The sequence below is a fragment of the Heliangelus exortis genome, chromosome 1 (genome assembly GCF_036169615.1).
Source record: "Heliangelus exortis chromosome 1, bHelExo1.hap1, whole genome shotgun sequence".
Taxonomy (NCBI): Eukaryota; Metazoa; Chordata; class Aves; order Apodiformes; family Trochilidae; genus Heliangelus; species Heliangelus exortis.
The window spans coordinates 58,322,591-58,344,558 of NC_092422.1; the positions used below are offsets into that span (position 1 = coordinate 58,322,591).

At 37.5% G+C, this 21,968-nt stretch overlaps 1 protein-coding gene across 2 annotated transcripts in view; it reads right to left on the minus strand.

Moving 5' to 3' along the window:
• The window catches only part of TUBGCP3 (tubulin gamma complex component 3), a 51,296-nt gene that overhangs the window by 17,361 nt on the left and 11,967 nt on the right, over window positions 1-21,968 (minus strand). The window contains exons 3-10 of one of the 2 annotated variants that reach the window (XM_071743669.1): window positions 20,485-20,552; window positions 17,152-17,229; window positions 16,318-16,535; window positions 12,984-13,156; window positions 10,309-10,427; window positions 9,759-9,884; window positions 5,367-5,435; window positions 1,225-1,357 (exon numbers count right to left, since the gene is read on the minus strand). In XM_071743669.1, coding sequence (XP_071599770.1) covers window positions 1,225-1,357; window positions 5,367-5,435; window positions 9,759-9,884; window positions 10,309-10,427; window positions 12,984-13,156; window positions 16,318-16,535; window positions 17,152-17,229; window positions 20,485-20,552 — 984 coding nt within the window. The remainder of the gene's footprint in view (window positions 1-1,224; window positions 1,358-5,366; window positions 5,436-9,758; window positions 9,885-10,308; window positions 10,428-12,983; window positions 13,157-16,317; window positions 16,536-17,151; window positions 17,230-20,484; window positions 20,553-21,968) is intronic. The other variant, XM_071743680.1, reaches the window with a different exon arrangement.

The window sequence follows — 21,968 nt, forward strand, 5'->3', positions numbered from 1 at the left end:
AAGCAAATCTAAAATGTAGCAAAAGTACATTTTTTCATGTAGACAGGGAATTTCTAAGTGTTAAGCCATGAATCATTAGACCTAAGCACAGTTCTCCGATATCATATTCTGTCTACTTTATGATAGCTTGGAGAAATGCAAATTTCAAGGCATCAGATCACACAAAAAGTTTGACTTTGATTCTTCCTTCCCCACTATACCCCCAAGAAGAGCATTATAGAAGCCTTGGTGTGTTTTCCTTCTCTCCTGTACATGAGTCTCTCTCAATACACACACACAAAAACATCTTTCCTGCTTCTTGGTTATAGTCCTCCCCATAGTTCCTTTAGGTGATATCTCCTCTTTTTTTGCAACTGAAAGGTTAAGAGACTGACAGAAAAACCAACCAACCAAACAAACAAACAAAAAAACCAAACCAGTATGTTTTTTTTATTATGTTGCATAGGTTACAAGCCTCCTTGCAGCACAGGCTGTAGCATTCAAAATTTTCATGAATGTATTAATAGTAAAGCTAGCTTTTTTCCACAATTGTTACTAAATCCAATCATCGAAGTAAACCATAAGTTAACTTTTTTTTGTTAAGATGCTCTTTCCCAAGGGCCACAATTTCCATTTATTTTCAAAGATAGCAATGCTGAAGTACCCTCAGGGAGAAGCATAGCCTATGGGTCAGCTACAGGCCAAAGTTTTGGTCAACAAAATCACTCCTCAGGATCTTCTTGAGGATTGCCAACAAAGACATGCACTATCTGCAGATTTTTAAAGATTCATTGTTTCACATGAATCTGCAGACAAGTTGCAAATGACATATGGCATCATATTTAGAGTTATAACAGTATAATACTCATACATAGAGAACAGACCAAGCCACCAAATTCATAATGTACCAGTGGTTTTTTTCCCACAGTGCAGCATTCTCTGATTGGAAACAGCACGAGGTGTGCCTAAAATTTGAAGGTTTTCCCAAGCACATTCTAGTTAAAAAAGAAACCAAAAAAACAAAGCAACAAAGCCCAACAAACCAACACCAAAAGATGTAATAGTACCCAAAGAGCACTATAATTCAGCAGGGTTTTTTGCTCCAACTAAAGAGAGCTTCGAATGAGCTACTCAACATTTTCTAAAAAAACGTAACAGTAAGAATATTGATATCCACCTCTGTCATTCACAACCACTTCAAGTAAAACAACTTCCCCATAAATATTAAAGGTATGTTAAACAGACCTTGACAGTGATCAACAAGTGCTGCAAGGGTCTTTAACCTTATTTTAGGATCATATGTCCAGACCAGGAGACGGCGAAGTGTTAAGCTGCTCTCAAGTCCCAAATTCACGCCCTGATCATCTTCCAATTGCAACTGATCAAATTAGAAACAGAAAGATATATCAATGAACAAAACTGGCAAAACTTGAGAAGAACTAATATTTCATAATATTTATTCTGAAGTTAACTTTCTTCTAATACACTTGAAAGACCCAGTATTTTATGTCCTCTCAAAAAATCATTTGGCCAAAACCTGAGATCCACACAAGTGAACACAGAGAATCAAATATAGGTCAAAGTACAGAGACAAGTAGAAGTAACTTTCTAGGTCTTTGTGCTCTGTCTGCCCTAAAGAAAGCAACGTGATGGACAGTCACTAAAGGAGAGAAGAACAAAGAAAAAAAGAGCAGAGTTCCTGAATGACAGCAAATACCAGCCAAATAGATGCTCAGAAAAAATTAAAACATCTAAAGGAAAGATAACCTTGATAACTTCCTGAATACAAAAATGCACTATCCTCTCAAGTCCAGGACACAATCTTCTACTTCCTTTCAAGCAATTAAAATGTGCATTTTTTAAAGAAAGCATTTCTCAAAAAAAGCAGAGAGTTTTTTTCCATCGCTTTTTATTTTAAAATTGACAAGTCACAAAGCTCACCTCTGGGATAATCTGGCACAAGACTTGATAATGCTGATGTCTTTATTCAAGATTCCTGCTCCATCAATTATAAACACAAGAAATGTCATCCTCTGTCAGAGCCCTGGTTGGATGAACTACTGCTTTATCTCTAGTAATGACAAGGAACTGCTGTACAAGAAGAGTAAGCAAAGCTGATGCCTCCCTGCAGTCTGTGCCCTTATAGGCTCTTTGCACCCTGGTTGCAGAGTTCAGGGTGTCAGAGGATACAACCTCGCTCAGCTCCTTTTATACTGGTTTTCAGAGCTGCCTTCCATGGATCTGCATAATCCATTTTTCAGCCTGTTGATTCCATCATTTGCCACAACATCCTAGAGAAACAAGCTTTGCAAGCTGGCTTCTCTTCTCTGTTTTATACCAGCCTCTTGCTGCTATCACACAGCACCTCCTTTCCTCTCATAGTCATCCACCAAATCTCACAACTTTGCGTTTTACTCATCCTTCATTACTTAGGAACCCTCAGCCACAGCCTTTCTGTACCTTTTCCCCTTCAGCCTCAGGAGACTCAGCCTGTCTGCTCTCTCCCCACACAGCAACTGTTCCATGCTCCTGAGTTTTCACTGAGCTTCTCCCCCTGCTTCATCTCAACCTCCTCAGCAGCTGAGAGGCTGCCATCAGGCCTGCACACAGTGTTCCACTGTCACACTGACACCTGGTGCCATCTTCTCAGTGCCCATCTCCCAGTTGCACATCCAGTCCCAGCAGTGCAGACAACCACCTGCAAGGACACCAAGATTTTTCCCAAATTGGACCTCTTGATGCCAAGTTTAGCACTGAGGAAACATGCATTAGTGTTGCTTTCCTCCAGAGAAAAAAATTGTGTATTTCCCACACTGGGGAAAGAACTTCCAAACAGATGGAAGACAAAAATTTCTTCTCATAAAGGAAAGCTCAGGGAAAGGAAGGGGCTATATTTATGGTGATGGAGTTTGTCTTCCCAAACAAGTGTTAAGTGTTCTGAGGTTTTGCTTGGCAGGAACTGGCTAGACATCCCCAGCACCTATTTTCTCACACACTCTGTTTCATGCTGCTCCTTGCCATGAACAGAACAGCCAGAGTACCAATTTTAGCAAGTTTTCATTAACAGTTTGGGAGGTTTCACTCTGCTCTACTTTCTCCAAACCATCAATATCAACTCCAAACAATGCCAGCACCTAACTTTGGTGCATGCTACTGACCCTTCTTCAGTGTGACACTGTGCTTCCCAGCTTTCAGGTCACAGTGAATCTCTCCTCCACTGCTGGGTCTCTCTCCTTTCTTCCACAGCTTTTGGGAAGGAATCTTGCAAGGGGCTTCTTAAAAATCCAAATATAACATGCCTTTGGGATACCCTTTAGTCAGGTAGTGAGGGACATCCACAGAAACTTCATTCTGCTAGTGCAGCAAACCTTTACATTACAGACATTGTTCCCAACCAGAATGAGTTTAATCAATGAGCTCAACACACTTACGAACTCTTAACACTGGAGATGAACCTGGCAACAAACAAGGAAAGCAACAAGAAAAACAGTAAAAGAAAAACTGGGAGAAGCATGGGCCCAACTACTGCAGAGAGCTGGGGAAGTGGTGACAGGAAAACAGAACAAGCTGAGGTACTCAGTGCCTTCTATGGTTTGTTTTATTTGTCAAGATTTGTCTTTGGGAATAGCAGATGTCAGATGAGAGGGGAAATCTGGAACAAGGGGGACTTATTTGAGTGGAGACAGATCCCTTAGGAAAATAAACTGGATGTAACTAAGTCAACAAAACCTGATGGGATGTACAAGTGCTGAGGGAGCTGACCAGTGTCACTGCAAGGCCACTCTTGATTGTCTTTACAACAGCACAGCAATCAGAAGAGGTTCCTGATGACTGGGAGAAAGCAAATGTTACTCCACTCTTCAAAAAGGAGGCTCCATAGAAATAAATAACCGTAAGATTCGTCTCATCCCCTGGGATGCCGAAACAGCAGCTAATCCCAGAAAGCATTTCCAAACACGTGGAAGACAAAAATTTCTTCTCTGAGGAAAAGTTCAGGGAAAGGGTTTGTATTTGTGGTGATGGAGCTTGTCTTCCCAAACAAGTGTGAAGTGTTCTGAGGCCTTGCTTGCCAGGAACTGGCTGGACATCTGCCTGTTGATTCAGTAGTGAATGAATTCCTTGCTCTACTTTGCTTGCACACACAGCTTTTGCTTTGCCTATTAAACTGTTACTAACTTGACTGATTTGTCTTTTTGCCTCCCTTCTATTTTCTCTTGATTCCCCAAGAGACAGGTGAGCAGGAATGGATGGGTGGCTGCTGACCAGGGTCAACCCACCACGAAGGCAAATGCAGTTTAAAAGTAACTTATGCCAGAACTTTGCCTTCATTTTTCCCTTACATGCTTCCCCTCCCACCAGATTCATCTCTTCTTTTGAAAGGTTTAGTGAAACAGGAAAGGTAGAAGAAACTACATTTTAAGGAAGTCATACATATTTTCAGCTAGAATAGATCAAATCTCCAGCAAACCAAGAGAGCAAACATATTTTGGAAAGAGCAGGAAATAATTTCAAAAAGAATAAGTGGACAGTTGCCAGGAAAAAGGCAAAAAGTACATATGACAGGCATTCCATAAGTGAGGAATGTTAAAGAACTGCAAATGATTCAAAAGAAATAAATGCTTCGAAAATGCTTAGAAAAAGCTATGACTTCAGCTACAGATTTTTTTTAAATCAGAACCTCAAATGGCATTTTAGTTTAATGTCAGGTCAATTCTCCGAATAAATTTCTCTCAGTTACAAATAACAAACTCCTTCAAAGTCCCATATAAAAAGATAAGCAGAATGAAAAAAACCCCAATAATTTATATTTTAGAGCTAGCATGTAGGGGCACATGCCTATAAATATTTGTGGACAAACTTTAAGATTATCAGCACCAAGTTGGTCCGTACATCGAAGAATAAATAATAGAACAGTGAAAGATCTGACTCTTCCAATACAATAGAGGGGACATAGAAAATGCACCAACTGCTCCATACAGAACAAAAAGTTGAAACTGTTGTTAGTTACTAACTGCTATACCATGTATTGCTTGAAACGCAAATAATTTTTTCCTCCCTTCAAAAGTGTGTCATGCTGTTTGAGATTTGACTGATAAGATATTCCACTAGATGAAACTGACAAAAATTATGCAAAATTTGGGCAGAAACTTAGAAATGCACACATTCCTTGATTATTTAATACATATAATAACAGTGAAGTTCTAAGAGGAAAGTATGCATAAGTATATACATCCAAAGAATAAAAGATGTGTAAGTTACAGAGACTTGTGTCCACTGTCAATAGAAACTGCTGTATACCCTTCCTGTTCTGAAGGATATACGTTTTTGGAGACACTTGGGTAATGTAAAGAAAAATAAGAAAGTTAAATAAGAACCATTTAGCTTACCTGAGAATGTAAAACAGACAGAAGTCGGTAGTACTCTTTAAGTTCCTGATGTAAGGCTGCACAAAAACTCTAGCAGAAAGAGAAGAAAAAGAAAAGGAAGAAAGAAAAAAATTATAAGGAAAAATCTTCCTGGTTTAACGCAGAATAATTTTTATCCTACCAACACACAGAAATTTTTTAAACCAAATGAAGCTACAAGTTTTGGCACAAAGGCCAGCTCTAAGAAAACTGGCAAACATACAAGTACTTCTCTAATAGATGCACAGAGCTTTTCCAAAAATATAAATACATGGTGAATTGACTTTCTTTTTTTTGCTATCTCAGTTTTACCAAAAGATTAAAATATGAGAAGCACAACTCTCCTAGAAGATGTATCATCTCAGTTAAGACATTAGTAAATACCACAGGGATGTGTAAGTCATAACATGATCCAGAAGATGTTTTCTTTAAAGATTATGTAAAATGCGGTATGTAGTAAAGTAAGAGAGTTTCAATTTCAGGAAGGCCTCTAAAAGCAAAACACAGAAGTTAGGCAACCATCGCTTTATTTACTGTATAGACTACATGGCATGAACAAGAAAGCATAATGCTCATAAAAGACAACTCCCAGTAAATACTGCTGGATCAAGTATTCTACATTTTTGACCTTTTAGCAATTGACAGTTGTATACAATTCTTCACTTGATATGGAAGAAACAAATAACACTAGGTATAACCCAAGAAATCTATAAAATGTGCTGAAGTTAACAGACCTGAACAAAAGCAAGTTTTCCTCTTTATAAAACAATTCTGAGCAGAGCTACTTTGGGTTGTTTAAAGATAAAAAAAAAATGCAAGTAAATTTTAAAAACAATTCCTGAAAGAACACTTGTTTAGTATACAGATTGTTTTCCATGGTTTGGGGCCCTGGGGTTTGCTTTGTTTTTGTAATGTTCTTAATCTAACACACAGACTAAAAAAATTCCTGCAACACATTTGCTAAAACAAAATTTAAAATATGGGTCATTAATTTTGGACTTCATTGAAAATTTCTGTACTTTTCCAGTTTGTTTTTCAATTTTGGTTTTTTTGAAGAATACTTCCTTGCATGCACACACAATCTCCAGAGCTGATTTCTTATCCAATTCTTGGTTACTGATTGTGGTATCTATTTCAGTGGACTTCATTTTAATAGGAAATTCACTAGAACTTTCACAGAATCACAGAACTGTCGTGCTTGGAAAAGAATTCTAAGATCACAGAGTCCAACCATTAACATCACCCCAACCCCCACCCAAAAACCAAACCAAACTGAAAAAAAACCCCAAACATATATATATATATATAACCATGTCCACTAGAGCACGTCCTGAAGTGCCTCATCTACACATTTTTTTAATACCTCCAAGGCTGCTGATTCCACTGTCTCCCTAGGCAACTTGTTCTGTTGTCTGACCACTCTCAATAAAGAAATCATTCCTCATACCTAGTCTAAACCTTCCGTGGTGTAACTTCAGCCCATTTCCTCTACTCTTATCATTAGTTACTTGAGAGAAAAGGCAAACTCCTACCTCACTACAACCTCCTTTCAGGTAGCTGCATAGAGCATTTAGGTCTCCTCTCAGCCTCCTCCAAGCTAAACATTCCCAATTCCCTCAGCCTCTCTTCACAGGACTTGTTCTCCAGACCCTTCAGCAGCTTGGTTGCCTCTACCTGAACTCTCTCCAGCAGCTCAATGTCCTTCTTGTAGTGAGGGGCCCAGAACCAAACACAGCACTTGAGGTGCCCACTGCTAAGTCCAGGGGCACAATCACTTCCCTTCTCCTGCTGGCCACACCATTCCTGATACAAGCCAGGATGCTGTTGGCCTTCCTAGCCACCTGGGCACACACACTATACAGCTGGCTGTCAACCAACACCCCCAGGTCCTTTTCCTCCAGGCAGCTTTCAAGCCACTCCACCCAAAGTCTGTACCATTGCTTCAGGTTGTTGTGACTGAAATGCAGGACCCAGCACAACCTGGTTGAGGGGTTTCACCTCAACTCCTTTTAAAACCATAGTCAAAGCGATTTGGAAAAAATAAGGAAAACCTCACACAAAAAAAACCCAAGAGCTTAAAGTAAAATATTCACTAGAGTACTGTACAAGAGAGAAATCAATTCCATAAGCACAAGATGAACATAAATCCTCTTTCCTACTAAGAGGCCTACCTGCTAAGAGGCTAAGCCCAAAAAAACCTCTCACCGTTTAATCTTGCCATTGTACGCTTTGTAAGAAAAGAGGGTTCCTCTCTTCAACTCAACGTTACAAATTAGAAATTTGAAATTCATTTTTATTCTAGAGAATACTGAAGGGAAAAAGAAATCCCCTTATGTGTAACCTCACTTTTCATTTCTTCTCACTTGCTTCTTCACTACATTTTTGAACCAATTAAAGTATCACTTGCCAGGATAGAGCCCAAAGTAGAGCCTCCAAGGAAACATCAAAGGTGCTATCCATCTGCTCAAAAAGGGAAAACAATAATCACTGACTTTAGCAGCCAAAAGGATTTAGGATCCAACTGGCCATCAACTTTTCAGACATGCTTTAAAAGTTAAAACTTGCATCCAGTGCCAATGCCTGCATTACAAACTACAAATTTTTGTTTCCCAAACTGTAATGAAAAACTGGACATTATCCTAGAATTCTGATTTGGTCTACAGCAAAAGAGAATTCAGGAAGGAAAGAGAACGCTTGTTCAAGAGAAAAAAGTCAAAATGCCCACTAGCTCAATTGGATCTAGCAAGGCAAACTGTAATAATATAAGGCAAGTTATATTTAATTGCTGATTATTCTTTCTGCTTTCTGATGACAAAGTAGAACTTAGCTACTGAGCAGCAAAGGTAGAAGAATATAATGTTAGTGTAGTATATTGTTACACCTCTACTCCTAGTAATTGTGAATTTCTGACATTTTATATGGTAAAAACAGTCACCAGAATCATATTAAGAGGTGATAGACACCTTATCCTACACATGTATGCAAGCATTCCTTTAAAACATTACAAAAAAGATGCTTTAGAATGCACATGTATTCTTGTGCTGAATTCTTAATACTGTGTGCAGCATCTGAAACTGTCAGCTACAAAAGCCATGAAGAGCAATGGTGCATACTCTTTGCCCAGATACTGGCACCAGGAACAGAATATGTGTTCTAATTTTACACTTAGGTCCTAGAAATACACAGAAGTGTTTGCCTCGATTAAAATTAACATTAGTGCTATGCAGATTCAGCTAGCTAACTGCACAGCCTTCTGTCCACAGTCTGAAACCTCTATATGGTAGGAAGGATATAGCACATTATAGTTCACTGAAGAATTAAAGTTCTCCCCTTTCTGTAAACTTGAAGATTAAAGCCAGAGACAGTACAAATAAGCATAAGCAGGAAGCTACTAGAAAAAGAATATGAAACTTCACTGAGATATTAGGGGGAGAGTGAAGAAAATGCATATACAGTAGCACTACCATATAAAACATGGAAATCAGTACTGGATCACTAGAAAAATAATTATTTATATGTAACTAAAAGGATTACTCGAAATAAGAGACAGAAGGGAACAGAATAAAACATTAGAGAATTAGGAAGCACTACAGTGTCTCTACTGACCTCTTAAGAAAAATTAGATTGAAGGGAGAAGCACTTCAATTTCTTTGCAGATTAGGTAGGATGTTATGGCTAGAGGCAATGATAACATGTCTGTCCAGTCAGAACGGATAATATCCAGTTTTACAGAGGGAGCAAGTGAGAGGAAACGGGAATGCCTTAGCAGAAAATGTGGTTTTGGGTATTACAGCAGCTGTGAAGTTACTGTAGACTAGAAATCATGATGATGAAACCTATAAAAACAAAAATTGACATTCTTTTGATGCTGTATTCAAGTGAAAGGGCAGAAGATAATGGGGTATTTGCATTTTTTTTGTAAGCTAGTGTGGTATTAACACATGAACATTGACATTAGCTGATAGAAGTGTCTCCCATGTAGATCAGCCTAAAAAAGAAATTGGTGATTAATTAGCTCAGAGATGCTACCATCCCATTGAAGCAGTCTTTTTGTTTATAAACATGCATGAGCACTTAAAAATATAAGAATTTTTTAAAAAGGGATATTAAGAAAAGGAATCTGTACGTGAGACTTTCCAGCTACAAATTATAGGAGCAACTCCTTCTCTATGACCAGCAAAAGCAAATGCCTTTCCCTTGCCTTTAGACTATGACCCATACCAGAAGTGGCAAACCATAAAAGGAATAAATCGAAGCATGAATGATCCAAGCTCCAAAGTTTACCCATCATTCTAGTACTGCATTTAACTCAGTAGTTTCTAAGGGAAACAAGACCACAATATTGTGGCAAAGTTAATCTTTTATCTGACATACCTGTCCCACAAGTCCAAAAGCTCGATCCAAACTCCGCTGGTCTGTGTATTTTCTTATTTTATTATGTAGCCATCCCAATTCTGCAAGTCTGCTTGTAGTATCTCTGAGAGATTTGGACAAGCTCACCTACAAAGTTAGAAGAAACAACTTAATAATTTGGCCAAAAGCCTGAGTCTGCTTTATATTCAATCTTAAACACTAGGGAGGGGAAAGCATGTAAAAAAATCTCAAACTAAGCCTTAAATTAGGAATCTTGTACTGGCTTAATACTTGGAGTCCACTTGCATCTTGTGAAGTGACAAAGTTTCTTTACGGGATCTAATCTGCCCCATCAGTTTTAAATTGAGACTCTTGGAGTTGTTCTATTCTATATAAAAAATCCCAGCCCTCCCACCCTGCAAAAAAAGACCAACCCAAAAACAATCAAACAAAAAAACCCAACAAAACAAACAACTTGTGATAATATTTTAATTTTTTTACATCTTCTTCATGACAATTTTTCCCCTACAAGCCTCTCTCTCACATATGAATACAAGTCACCATACAGTACCTTTCCCTCCACTTTATAGCAGTTTTCAGAATTGCACATTTTTATGTTTTTGCCATCTATTCCCTGGAAAACATACAATACATCTCTTACAAGGTTCGCTTCAGTTACTTCAACAGAACCTAGAAAAACAAAACAAAACAAACCAACAACCAGTATTTAGACTTGTACGGACAACTAGCTTTGATTACTTCAAAAAGCTATTTGGAATCCTAGTCGAAACAGAAAAGAAAAAGCCTGTCTTTATAACCTGATAAGAAATGTTTAAGTCCTCCTAAAAACCTGAAAAGGAAAGCCAAGAACTCCCTTTACCTGTCTCTACCAGTATGTGGGATTGTCTCAAAGCAGGTTGGTTTCTATGATACTCAGTATTTTGTATTTTAACCAACACTTCAGTCAGTTCTTAGACTTGTTATCTTTTCTGATTCAATCAGCAGTGTAAGCTCTAAGGCAAGCATTGTAATAACTTTATCTTTCTTTGAACAAAAAATCAAAGTTCTTAAATGGGACATACAAAATAATCTCTTCTACATCCATCTAGGAAAACAGAGTTAATCCAGAAGGAAGAGCTGCTCATTTAAAATTGTCTTTCAATCACAGATGCCACTGCTCAGTGAAAAGACTGCCAGCTGCACAACAGCTATACAGTTGGTAAACAGAAGAGTGTAAATACTGTTTCTAAAGATAGATATAACTAAGATTTAGGAAAGCTTTTGCTATTGCAGCATATATTTTGTTTCTGGCTCATATCTCTAGAGATTAGATATGTTTGAGATTTAGGACATTTATTAATTTAAGGGAAACAGAAGACTGAAAAAGACACTGTGTGGGCCACTGCAACTACTCTCACCTTTTATGGGTGAAACGTCACCATCTGCTTATGCAACTTCATTTAAGATACCAAGAATGAAACAGTTTTGACAACTGCTACCCAGAAGCTGAAGTGGTACAACACAGTTCTCCCAAATTTGACAGCACTCTTACTCTCATCAGTTTGCCTCCTCAACAATCCACTGTCCCAGAACAAAACCAACAAAACATAAATTCTATTCTTATTTTGGCAAAAGCAGACATTCTTTCAAGATTCTGTTTAAAACACAGACTCTGTGTTTTAATAACTCTTAAAATACTACAGTGTGCACAACAGTACTTAGTTCCTCTTAGGAACTCTTAGTGAAATGGTATAAGATTCAAGTGTACATTACTTCAACTGGTAAATAATTCAGCAAGTATTAATATCAGCCATACAATGCTCCTGATTATACTGTCTGTGCAAGTATAGCAGTAAGAGAAAGTGCAATTAACAGCAACAACTTCAGAAGAACAAAAAACCTTTTAATTAGTTAGAAGAATTTAACATTCATAAAAATATATCTTCTTGATAACAGTCTTTTATATTTTGAATGCAGTTCTATTTCCACATCAAAAAGGGAATACATGTAAGTCAACTGTTAGTCCTTACACCCATCCCCCCCTAGAAATTAAGTAACAGCTGCTGAGTAACTGAATAAAACAAATTTGTACTTCACAGGAATTATTACAATAAAAAAAAGACACAGTGCTAGATTTTTACAAATTTTTAGATATTTTTTGTATTTATATATTAAATCTATAATGTGTGTATATATATATTTGTAAATTTATAAATATACTATACATATACACACATGCTCTTGCACATGAACAGTATTGTTAATTTGGTTCTAAATGTCAAACACTGCCCTTAGACACACCAGCACAACTGTGTTTGGTGTATAAACTCTTGCTTTGTACAATGTTATTCATAAAATTGCAGGGGCTGACAGACAGACTGTATTTTAGCTTCTAACTATCCACACTTACATAGGAATTATTAAAAAAAAAAAAAAAAAAAAAAAAAAAATTCAAAAAGATACTATCTTTCTTTGCCAGAGAGTAACTGCAGTGTAGGATGACAAGATATGCCATTAGTTCTCCTAGCCAGAAAAGTAAAAGTCTCCTGCTTTTATGGCAGAAGTAAAGTGGGTGGAAACTTACATAATATCCACAGAGAAAATGTTACAACAGCTTCACTTAGTTACACACATATAAATTCAGAATAGGCATTGGTTTCAAGCTTAGCATCACTTCAGTCAATAAAATAAATAATCAGTAATAATAAACAATCAGTAATATTTATTTTATTAACAATATGTTACGTCAATTTCTCTAAATTCAAACACTGCAAAGTATCCTAATTTTTTAAAAAATAGTTCTAAGAGCTCTATATTGCAGTGCACATTTGCAAGTTTTAAAAGATAAAAGCACAAATAGATGAGTCTATTTCAACAAGTTTTATTCACTGAGCTCTCTGACTTTCTAAAAACAGTAGCATCTTCAGAAGCTTAGTCATCAAAAGTGTGATCACTACAAACCACAATCACTTGATTCTGACAACCTCTATAATTAAGGCAGTCATTTAAGAACACACTATCAAACCAATCACGAGAAAGAGAAATTAACAACCAGCCAAAGAAATTCTGGCCAAATGTACTTAGTCATGCACATTTGCCTCTATTATTCTATCGAAGACGTTCCATCAAAACACTCCTCAAAAAGGTCAACGTGCTGTAAAACTGTTTTGAAATCATTAAAAAACAAACGGAATATGTAGATAACTATTGTAAAAAGTTATCTTCAGCAAAAGCATCTTTGCTCACCACTTGTATCCCCTTCTCTCCTTGACCTTGGCACCCCACGGGAGACAGGATTTGCGAAGCCTTTTGAGGTAGCGCTTTGTAACGAAGGCTGATTCGCCGCTAGAGTCCACGCCAGTCGGGACCCCAACTGCTGACGGAGGCAATCTCCAACACTTGGAGCTTGAAAGGATTGTCTAGAAGGAGGAAAGGAACATCTTTAAAAACTTTGATTCTGCACCATTGCCTGGTTTGGGTTATGCAAATTCTGAGAAACGCCCTGAGCCTGAGTTTGGGTTTTGTGGATGGTTTTTTTTTGGTAGTGTTCTTAGGTGGTTGGGTTTTATGTTTGTTTGTTTTAGTAAAGTAGCCTTAGAAAGGTGCAGACCTGAGAGACAATGTATTGCTTCCTATAAACATGTAGAAAAGAGGTATGAATTTGACAAATATATCAAAGAATTACTTTGTTCACACTGAACTGTGAAGAAATATTGACATGGATTGGGAGTGAAGTCAACTATAATAGTAATAAACAGTCATAATAAACAATAAATATTTAAGTTTTGTTATCACTTGAAACTGTTGTTCCATGCCAAAAGAATTAAAGGAACTTAAAGAAAGAGGAAAGTTACCTTTCCTACTACTCTGCTCCCCAGGACAGCTTGTATCAAGTGCCTGAAGACATGATTGAGGAGAAGCATCTAGACAAGCTCCAATTTAACCTCAAACCCATAAATGCTTCTCATAAAGAGAGTCTTAAATGTGAAAAATGTCAAGACAATAAGTTAACTGTTAAGCACAAGAGCCTCTATCCACCCTCTGCAGCACCCTAGTGATAAGAACTACCCCACCAGGGTTTTGTGATCCCATTAAGATCTCTGAAGTCCACCATGCACATTCCTTATGCTGTGTATGTAGATTCTCATTGCCCAGCTATGTTGGTTTTAAGGTCTCTTTTGACAACATCACCCTGCACCTTTTGCTTACTAACCTTGTCCAACACTTCCTCAACCAGTTGTGGAGCACTGTCCTCCCTCAATGTTCCTAGCATAAAGGTATCCTCTATTTGTACATCCAAAATACACCATACAATAATAACAAAATCTAGTTATGTCAGCACTGGTTATTATTTCTATAACAGGAATTCTATATATCATCTAAAATACACAATAGTTTTTAAAAATACATTAAAATCAAAATAAAGGTATGCTTTCTGAAAAGCATTCTACTCCAATTGTATGTTTTTTTCCCAACTGTTGGTGGCAAGAAGTTAGAGGCAATAATTTGGTGTTTTCCTCTTTCCTAATCATGAGAAATGAAAGATATTTAAATTTCCATAATTTAAATTAGCCTTATAAAATCAGAACAGTTTTGACAGGAAGGGACCTTACAGATCATCTTATTCCAAACCCTGCATGGGTAGGTACACCTCTCACTAGACCAGGCTGGTCAAAGCCCCTTGAACACTTGCCAGGAGGAAGCAGGCACCATTTCTCTGGGGAACCTTTAACAGTGTTTCACCATCCTCACCATAAGGAATTTCTTCCTCATCTCTAATCTAAAACTTACCTCTTCCAGCTTGAAACCATTCCTGCCTCCTCCCATCACTACATGCACTTGAAAAAAGTCCCTTCCCAGCTTTCCTGTAAGCCCCTTTAGGTACTGAAAGGCCACTATAACATCTCCCCAGAGCCTTCTCTTCTCCAGGCTGAACATCCCCAACTCTCTCAGCCTGTCCTTACAGGAGAGCTGTTCCAGCCCTCTGATCACCTTTGTGGCCCTTCTGTGGACTCATTCCAACAGCTCCATGTCATTCCTGTGATGGGTGCTCCAGAACCAGACACAGCACTCCAGGTGGTAGAGCCGAGAGAGGAGAATCACCTCCCTTGACCTGATGGCCACGCTTCTTTTGATGCAGCCCAGGATACAGATGGCTTTCTGACACCTCATGTTGAGCTCTTCATCAACCAACACTACCCAAGTCCCTTTTCTCAGGGCTGTTCTCAATTCATTCTCTGCCCAGCCTGTATTTATGTTTGTGACTGCCCTAATCCACATGCAGGCAACTTAGCCTTGTTGAATCCACCTCCCAACCCTGTCGAGGTCCTTCTGGATGGCATTCCTTCCCTCCAGCATCTTGAGTGCACTTACATGCAGCTTGGTGTTGTTGGCAAACTTGCTGAGGGTGCTCTCAATTAGGAATTTGGTCCTATCATAACCCATGAAGTTTCTGTTAGGACAAAACACCAGTGCTTTGCTAACTTCTGCATTCCATATGATTTTTTTTTTTTAATTTTTATTATGTTTTCTTGAATCTTTCTGACATTAAATCACAGTTAATCTTGAAAACTGATGTCCCCATTGTTTTTTGGACAAAGGCTTTATTTCAAGACCTTTCTGTGCAAGGCTGAAGCAACTATGGAAATAATTTTCCCCAATTTTTGTTCATTTTTCCATGTTTAATTTCTGTGGAACAATGTATTTCCATATATTCATTTTCCCTCCAGAGAACACAGACTCTCCGCAGTGCCTCTCTGTCAGGATTTGTAACAGGGGTAACTCAACATGATACCCAATGGCACAAGAATGGCTCAGATTTTGAGCATGTCACCATCTGCACTGGCGTTTTTTAACCAAGTCAATACTTGCAGAATTGTGTTATGGCTTAATGTGGCCAGTTTTTATTCCTTAAAAATTGGAATTATTTGGTATTTGAATGCTTCCATTCCAAATGTAGATTCTGGTTGGTATGAACAGACAATTAAACCACTGTTAACAGTAGGTTTTTTAGAATTCTAATTCTTTTTCTAATAGATAATTCTTTTTTCAATGAACTCTTATACACATTTAAAAAACAAACAAACAAACAAATAAATAACCCTTGTATAGTCAAGAGGTGAGACTGCTCTAGTACAATAGGTGACCTGCTGTGAGCATGCTTAAAAAGAAGGACCATGCAAGAAAGTCACTCATCTGAAAATGGAGGATGGTAAAGTCAAATTAGTATACTTTGGCTTAGGAATAATTTCTAAAAGGAACTTGAGTGAGGACCTGAAGTCCAAGGTATTTACAGAAGAAAGATAAAGACTGTTTTGAAGGGTCTCAGAGAACTGAGAAATATGGAAGAGGACTTGGCACTAGAATCCAAAAGAGTTAATCCAGTAAAACACCAGCTGTTCAGCAGACAGCTAAGGTAAATTTAAGAATGGATACACTTAGCCAGTCAAGCACCTATAGAGGAATTTCCAGCAGCATACAAATGGGGAGGGTGGGGAAAAGTAAAGAAAGAAAAATAAAAAAAATCAGATTATCTCTAGCCTTCCCCAACCTATCTGTAAGGTAAAAGAGTTTAACTTACCCTGGAAGGAGTGATTGTGGCGTTGGTGTTGGTCCATTCAGGGTATAGAGGCTGATGCTGCTGATCCCACTGCTCCCCATGCTGCCAGAACTCTGGGCAGACTGAGCACTGCGGTCTTGGTAATTCAGTGGAAGGCTCTGAGGCCTGGCATAGTAATAAGGGGTTGAGTGAGCATCCCGTGGCAATGCTTGAGCAAAAAGCGTGGCATAGCTTGACACCTGAAAAAGAGAGGATTTGAAAAAGGAGGAATAAAAAAAGATCTGAGTTATCAAAAGTCATGTCTTTAGTAAATATCATGACTTTAGTTAACTGGAGTGTAAGATTCAAGAGTTCAAAACGAAACAAAACCTGAAGATCAGATTTATGAAAAGTTGTTGTTACAATCAAAACGACAAAAAAGAAAATCTCTTACAGTCATCAAAAGTACTTTTAGTAATACAGTTTATTTTTGCCTGCAAATTGTCATAGCTGCAAGAAGTACTTGATTGCTAGCAGAGCTGCAACCAAAGGAGGAATTTTGCTGTCCTGACTTCATTTCAAACTCATTAGTATGTGAACAGACATTACACCACCAATCAGAAAGCAAACAATAAAATCACACTCAGCCTATAAAATCACAGCTTCAGCTACAAATGTTGGACAGCCCATAATTTTATGCTTACTATTAAAAAATTACACAGAAAAAAAGGCAGATACTTGTGTGAAGTGTGTTCTTCCTTTCAGCTTCACACACAACCACCACAAACACAACCTGAAGCATTGGACAGTGATTCTCAGTGATATCTAAAACAAATTCACCGTTTCCCAGAAGTAAAAAAAATTCTGCTCACTGACCTTGTTTGACTGCTTACGTGGATCTTCGCTAAGGCTAAGCAGGAGGTAGAGTATTGACCATTTGTTTTTCAAAATGCCCTTTAAAAAAAGATGAAGACAAACAGAAATGAGCTGGTTCAACCTGATAATAATGTATTTTTTTTTTATTTTTTTTTTAGTTATCCAGCCTACCTAACATGTACATATGTAAATCAATTTTCCACACAAATAAGAGCAACACAGAGCCATGTTCTTTAATACACCAGGAGTGTGCAGTGCAGTCTCTGTGCTACTAATTTTATTAATTTCCTCCACTGGGTTCATGAAGTCTCATCTGCTCTGAGATCAGCAAGTACACTCAATTTTAAATTCATAGTTACTAAGACAGAGGTTTATAAAGAGTTGAACTATCAGAATTCCCACGCACTCTCACTACATAAAACGTCTCAGATGTGGATTCAACACTAACCTAAAGGTGGAGAAAGAAAATCTGTGGTATAATTTTAAGCAAAGAACTGTCTTTTCTCCACTGTCCCCTTCATTATCCTTTAAAGAGACGCTTCAAAAGTTTAAGGGTTATCAACTTCCATTATTTTAAGTGCCATTATAGAGCATACCAAAGTCTTCAAATCTTAAGATACCAACACTGTTAACATGAAACTTGAAAAATTTGCAATACATTCCCTAGCAAACAAATACACAAATAAATACAGACTGTTGGAATAAAACTCTCAGCAGCTTTAGATCCCATCTGAAAACTTACCAGCAGAACAAAGAACAATACTAAAACCCAAGTTACGGCAAGAACTTTGGAGAGCAAATAACTAAAATGTTTTAGATACAAGTATGTTTCAAGATTTGTTACTACATTGTTCTGTGACACTAACACTTCCATCTCAATTGATCAAAGACATCAAACCTTGTGCTGAGATTAAGTAGTGGAATAAGTCAAAGAAACCTATACAAGTTCCCACAAAATACTGATCAGGACATGGTCTGGATACTAAGCAGTGTTGAATATAAAGGAAGCTTTAGGTGTACCAACATTCAACAAAGATTCCACCCCTTGTGAAGCAATGTCAATTAGTGCCATCAGTCTTGCAGAAAGCACTTACAAGGTAACTTAGAAACTCTTTTTAAGCACATTTTCATTCTCATCTTCTATTTTTCCTTTTTCTCTGCAAACTATGCGTTTAGTGTGTATATATTACATGGTTTAAGAGTTTGGCCACAGAACTTTTCTTTCTTCAGGACAGAGCCCACCAGCCAAACTTACTGAAGCTCTGTCTTATTACCTAAGTTTAGGAGACATTCTACATCATTATGCAGAGCAAAAGTCCACTCTGTTTTAATCTCCACAAGAAGAAAAGTAAAACTAATGCATCTGCTGCAAACCAACTAACCCAGCAACTCAACATCAACCAGTGAAAAAGGAGCAGTAACATTATCTCTTTTTCTACTGGGCAGGACACAGTGAGTCTAAGTGCCTCAAGAAGAGCAGATTGTTCACCTGACACTAAAACAAGGATTGATCTCTTTTTCTCTTTAGAGTAATGGATGAAGTGAAATTAAAACAGATTCACACAAGCTTTTTTCTTTCTCCTGGTTGTTTTCAAGAGAATTGCTGGAGAAAGGAAAAGCCTTGTTGAGTCAGAAAATGTATATTCCTTCTGCGACTCACTCTAACCTCATGCAGAAATGGTTGCACACCATTAGTAATAAACTTAACAGCAGGCTGGGTAATAATTGGTAGAGTGAATTTTAAAAAAGGCAGAATTCACCTTACACCATTTCATGTGTACAAGCTGCTAGCACAGGAAAAAAAAAAAAAAAGAAAAAAAAAAAAGGTGGAAGGCTAGAAGAACCTCAAGCATCTGAGCAGGCAGCAAAATAGGAGGAGATGGCTGATGGAAGCTTGTATTACATACTTGGGAGAACTGATATAAACAGAGACAAGGAATGTTGTTTCAAGCCATCATGCCCTGCAGCTGTGTTGCTTGCCAAATGCAATGGTATGGCAATGTAGCACATAAGCTACAGAAACACATTCCAGAAAATCTGTATTAAAAAAGTAGCATCATGCACGTAATACATGCAAGAAGAGGCTGAAACCAATGTCTGAAGTCATGGTGCCTGCAACCCAGTGACACTCACTTCACTTACAAACCAATGCAAATAATACACAAACCTATAGGATAAGGAAAACAGGAAGAGTTACACCATAACTCTAGCTCCAAGCACTAACTAAAGAGTAAGTTAAGTATGGATGATGAGAGGTGCAGAACCAAATTCTGACTACTCATGCTCTCCAGGAAATACTTTTTTGTAATCTTAAAATCTTACAATTATCCTGTAAAATGCAGCCATGACTTACACATAAATTCATGAATAAAAATAGGAAGACGAAAGAATAAAAATTCTCCTAAATACAAAGACCAAATACAGATAAATTTTCTGTTATATAACAGGGAATCTTATTGTATTACTGCCCACTGTATTCTACCTTGCCAAATACTCAGTTTTGTGGAGAATCCCAAACAGATTAGGAGTAGTAATTTTTCAACTACCTTAGCTAAATTTCTATCCTCACACCTCCTCATGGATCTTCCTGTATCATAGGTGTTCTATACACTAACATCTTTTGACAGAGTAACAACATGCAGTATTCCTTGATTAACAATGGTGTTAGCAGAACCATCAAAGTCTACAAACCCTTAACCTTCAACATTAAAGACTTGGAACACTTAAACATTCAGAAGGATGAGGACTGTTTGAACCCTGGATCAATAGAGTCCAAATACTTGGCAAGGCATTGCTGTAAATAAACAATGAGACAACTCACCAGTTTTACATAACAAATGAACACTTCTATTTTTACAGAGTACCTTCCTGTCAAGTGCTCCTTTATGTAAGTGGACACAAACAAGAAATGTGCCATTTACTCTCTTCTGATTTACAATTAAATCCAAATTAATTTCTAATTAATAGCAACCAGCTCATGGTAAAAAAAAAAAAGCAACAACAACAAAAAAAAAAGTAACATGTAAACTTTTTCACAAAAACTTCAAAATGGTTGAGGTTGAAAGGCACATCTGAAGATTGTCAAAGCCAACCTTGCTGCCCAAAGCATGGTTGTCTACAGCAGATTGCCCACGACTGTGTCCAGTCAGGTTTTGACTATCTCCAAAGATGTAGACTCCACAACTTTCCTGACCAACCTCTTCCAGTATTCAGCCATCATATCAGCAAAAATACTGTTAATGACCTGAGCATTGTCCAAACCAGCTCGACAGTGACAGAAGGATGTTTATTATGTGTGCTTTCAGTTTCTTTGCTCTTTATACATTACAGTACCTGTGAACTGAGTTTTCTGTAGAGTTCTGAAAACAAAGCAGCATCTGCTTCCCTTCTCTGTCGCACAACTATTCAAAGAAGAAATATATATTTAAAAGTAGAAAGAAGTACAACAGTCATGTCTGAAATTATATATTCGTGGTAAGCTAGAAAATGTACCCAAGAAAGCTTAATGATGCTTAACTGTTTCAGTTTATTTACTCATACAGTTTTCAGTTTATCTGCATTCCTGAAGATTCTTGCATCAGAAGTGATGAGTGCTAGTACCTGTTTTTATTAGAACAATTAAATACACATGTTCTAAGTAAGAGCCCTTTTAAAGTCTAGTCTGCCATTCTGCAGGTTTAGGGAATTAAAAATAATCTGAAAGCAAATTGGGTTTAAAAATGGAATTTAAAAAGCCCTAATTTAGGCAACAAAATCAAGAAACAGAAGCAGTAATGCCACTTGCTCCAAGTCAAGCAGAATTCCAAGGTCATGTAACTTTTATGTTACATGACAGTCTCAGTCACTGCCAGTTACACAGCAGAAGTCTTTGCTCAGAGGAAAAATATCTTCAAGCTTAAAGGTGTCTTCAGAAAAGCCATTACATCAGAAAGAGACATATTAAAAAAACAACAACAAAAAAAACCCCAACACATCTGAAGAAGCCTAATCAATAAGAAAATTGCTGCTGAATGTTTGAAATGTTAAATAGCATCAAAAGCCACTGCTAAGTAGGTTTTGCCAAGTTACTTCCTGAATGGAAACTCCAAAGTAAATTTAAAGTTAGAAGGATATATCCAGTCACTCCTGGCAATAGGCCCAAATAAACTCTGCTGTCCTGTCTAGTACTAGCCAAAGCATGTAGAAATTCATCATGGAAAAAGTGTATACAGTAGATTAGAGTGTTTGGAGTTGCTTCTAGAGAAATTCTGACAGGCTTTTTTGCCTATCAGCAAGTCATGTATTACCAAAAAATACGCATGTACTTTAAAACAGATACAAACACTGACTTCAGTTCAGTTACCCTAATTCTAGCTCCCTGACTGAATGTTCAAAGCTCAAATAAGAAGCTTTAATTTATCAGCATACTTTAAGTAGTTGTTTCTGAACATTGTACTGCAGAACAGATAATCTGCTGAAAGCAGTATTTGGCTCTTAAAGAAGATTTCATCACATCCCCATTGAAATCACACAGTGCAACACTTGACTCAGAGCAGCACAGAGCACAATGGAATGTAACTACAGCATTACTTATTCTGCCATGGTCTAAAGTTTTGATTTTGAGAAAGTGGTTGCAGATAAACTTGTACAGAAACTGAAGGCAAAAAATACCAGGTAAGTCACAAACAATTCCATCAATTCCCAGGATGCTCATTCAGCAAGTTTTGCACAGGTGCTCATGAAGTTAATTGCACTCAAGTGTAATTATTTCTAAAGTGCACGTCACAAAAGTATCAGTCTTCTAGAAAGAACTATGATTTCATTAACTCTAAGTACTA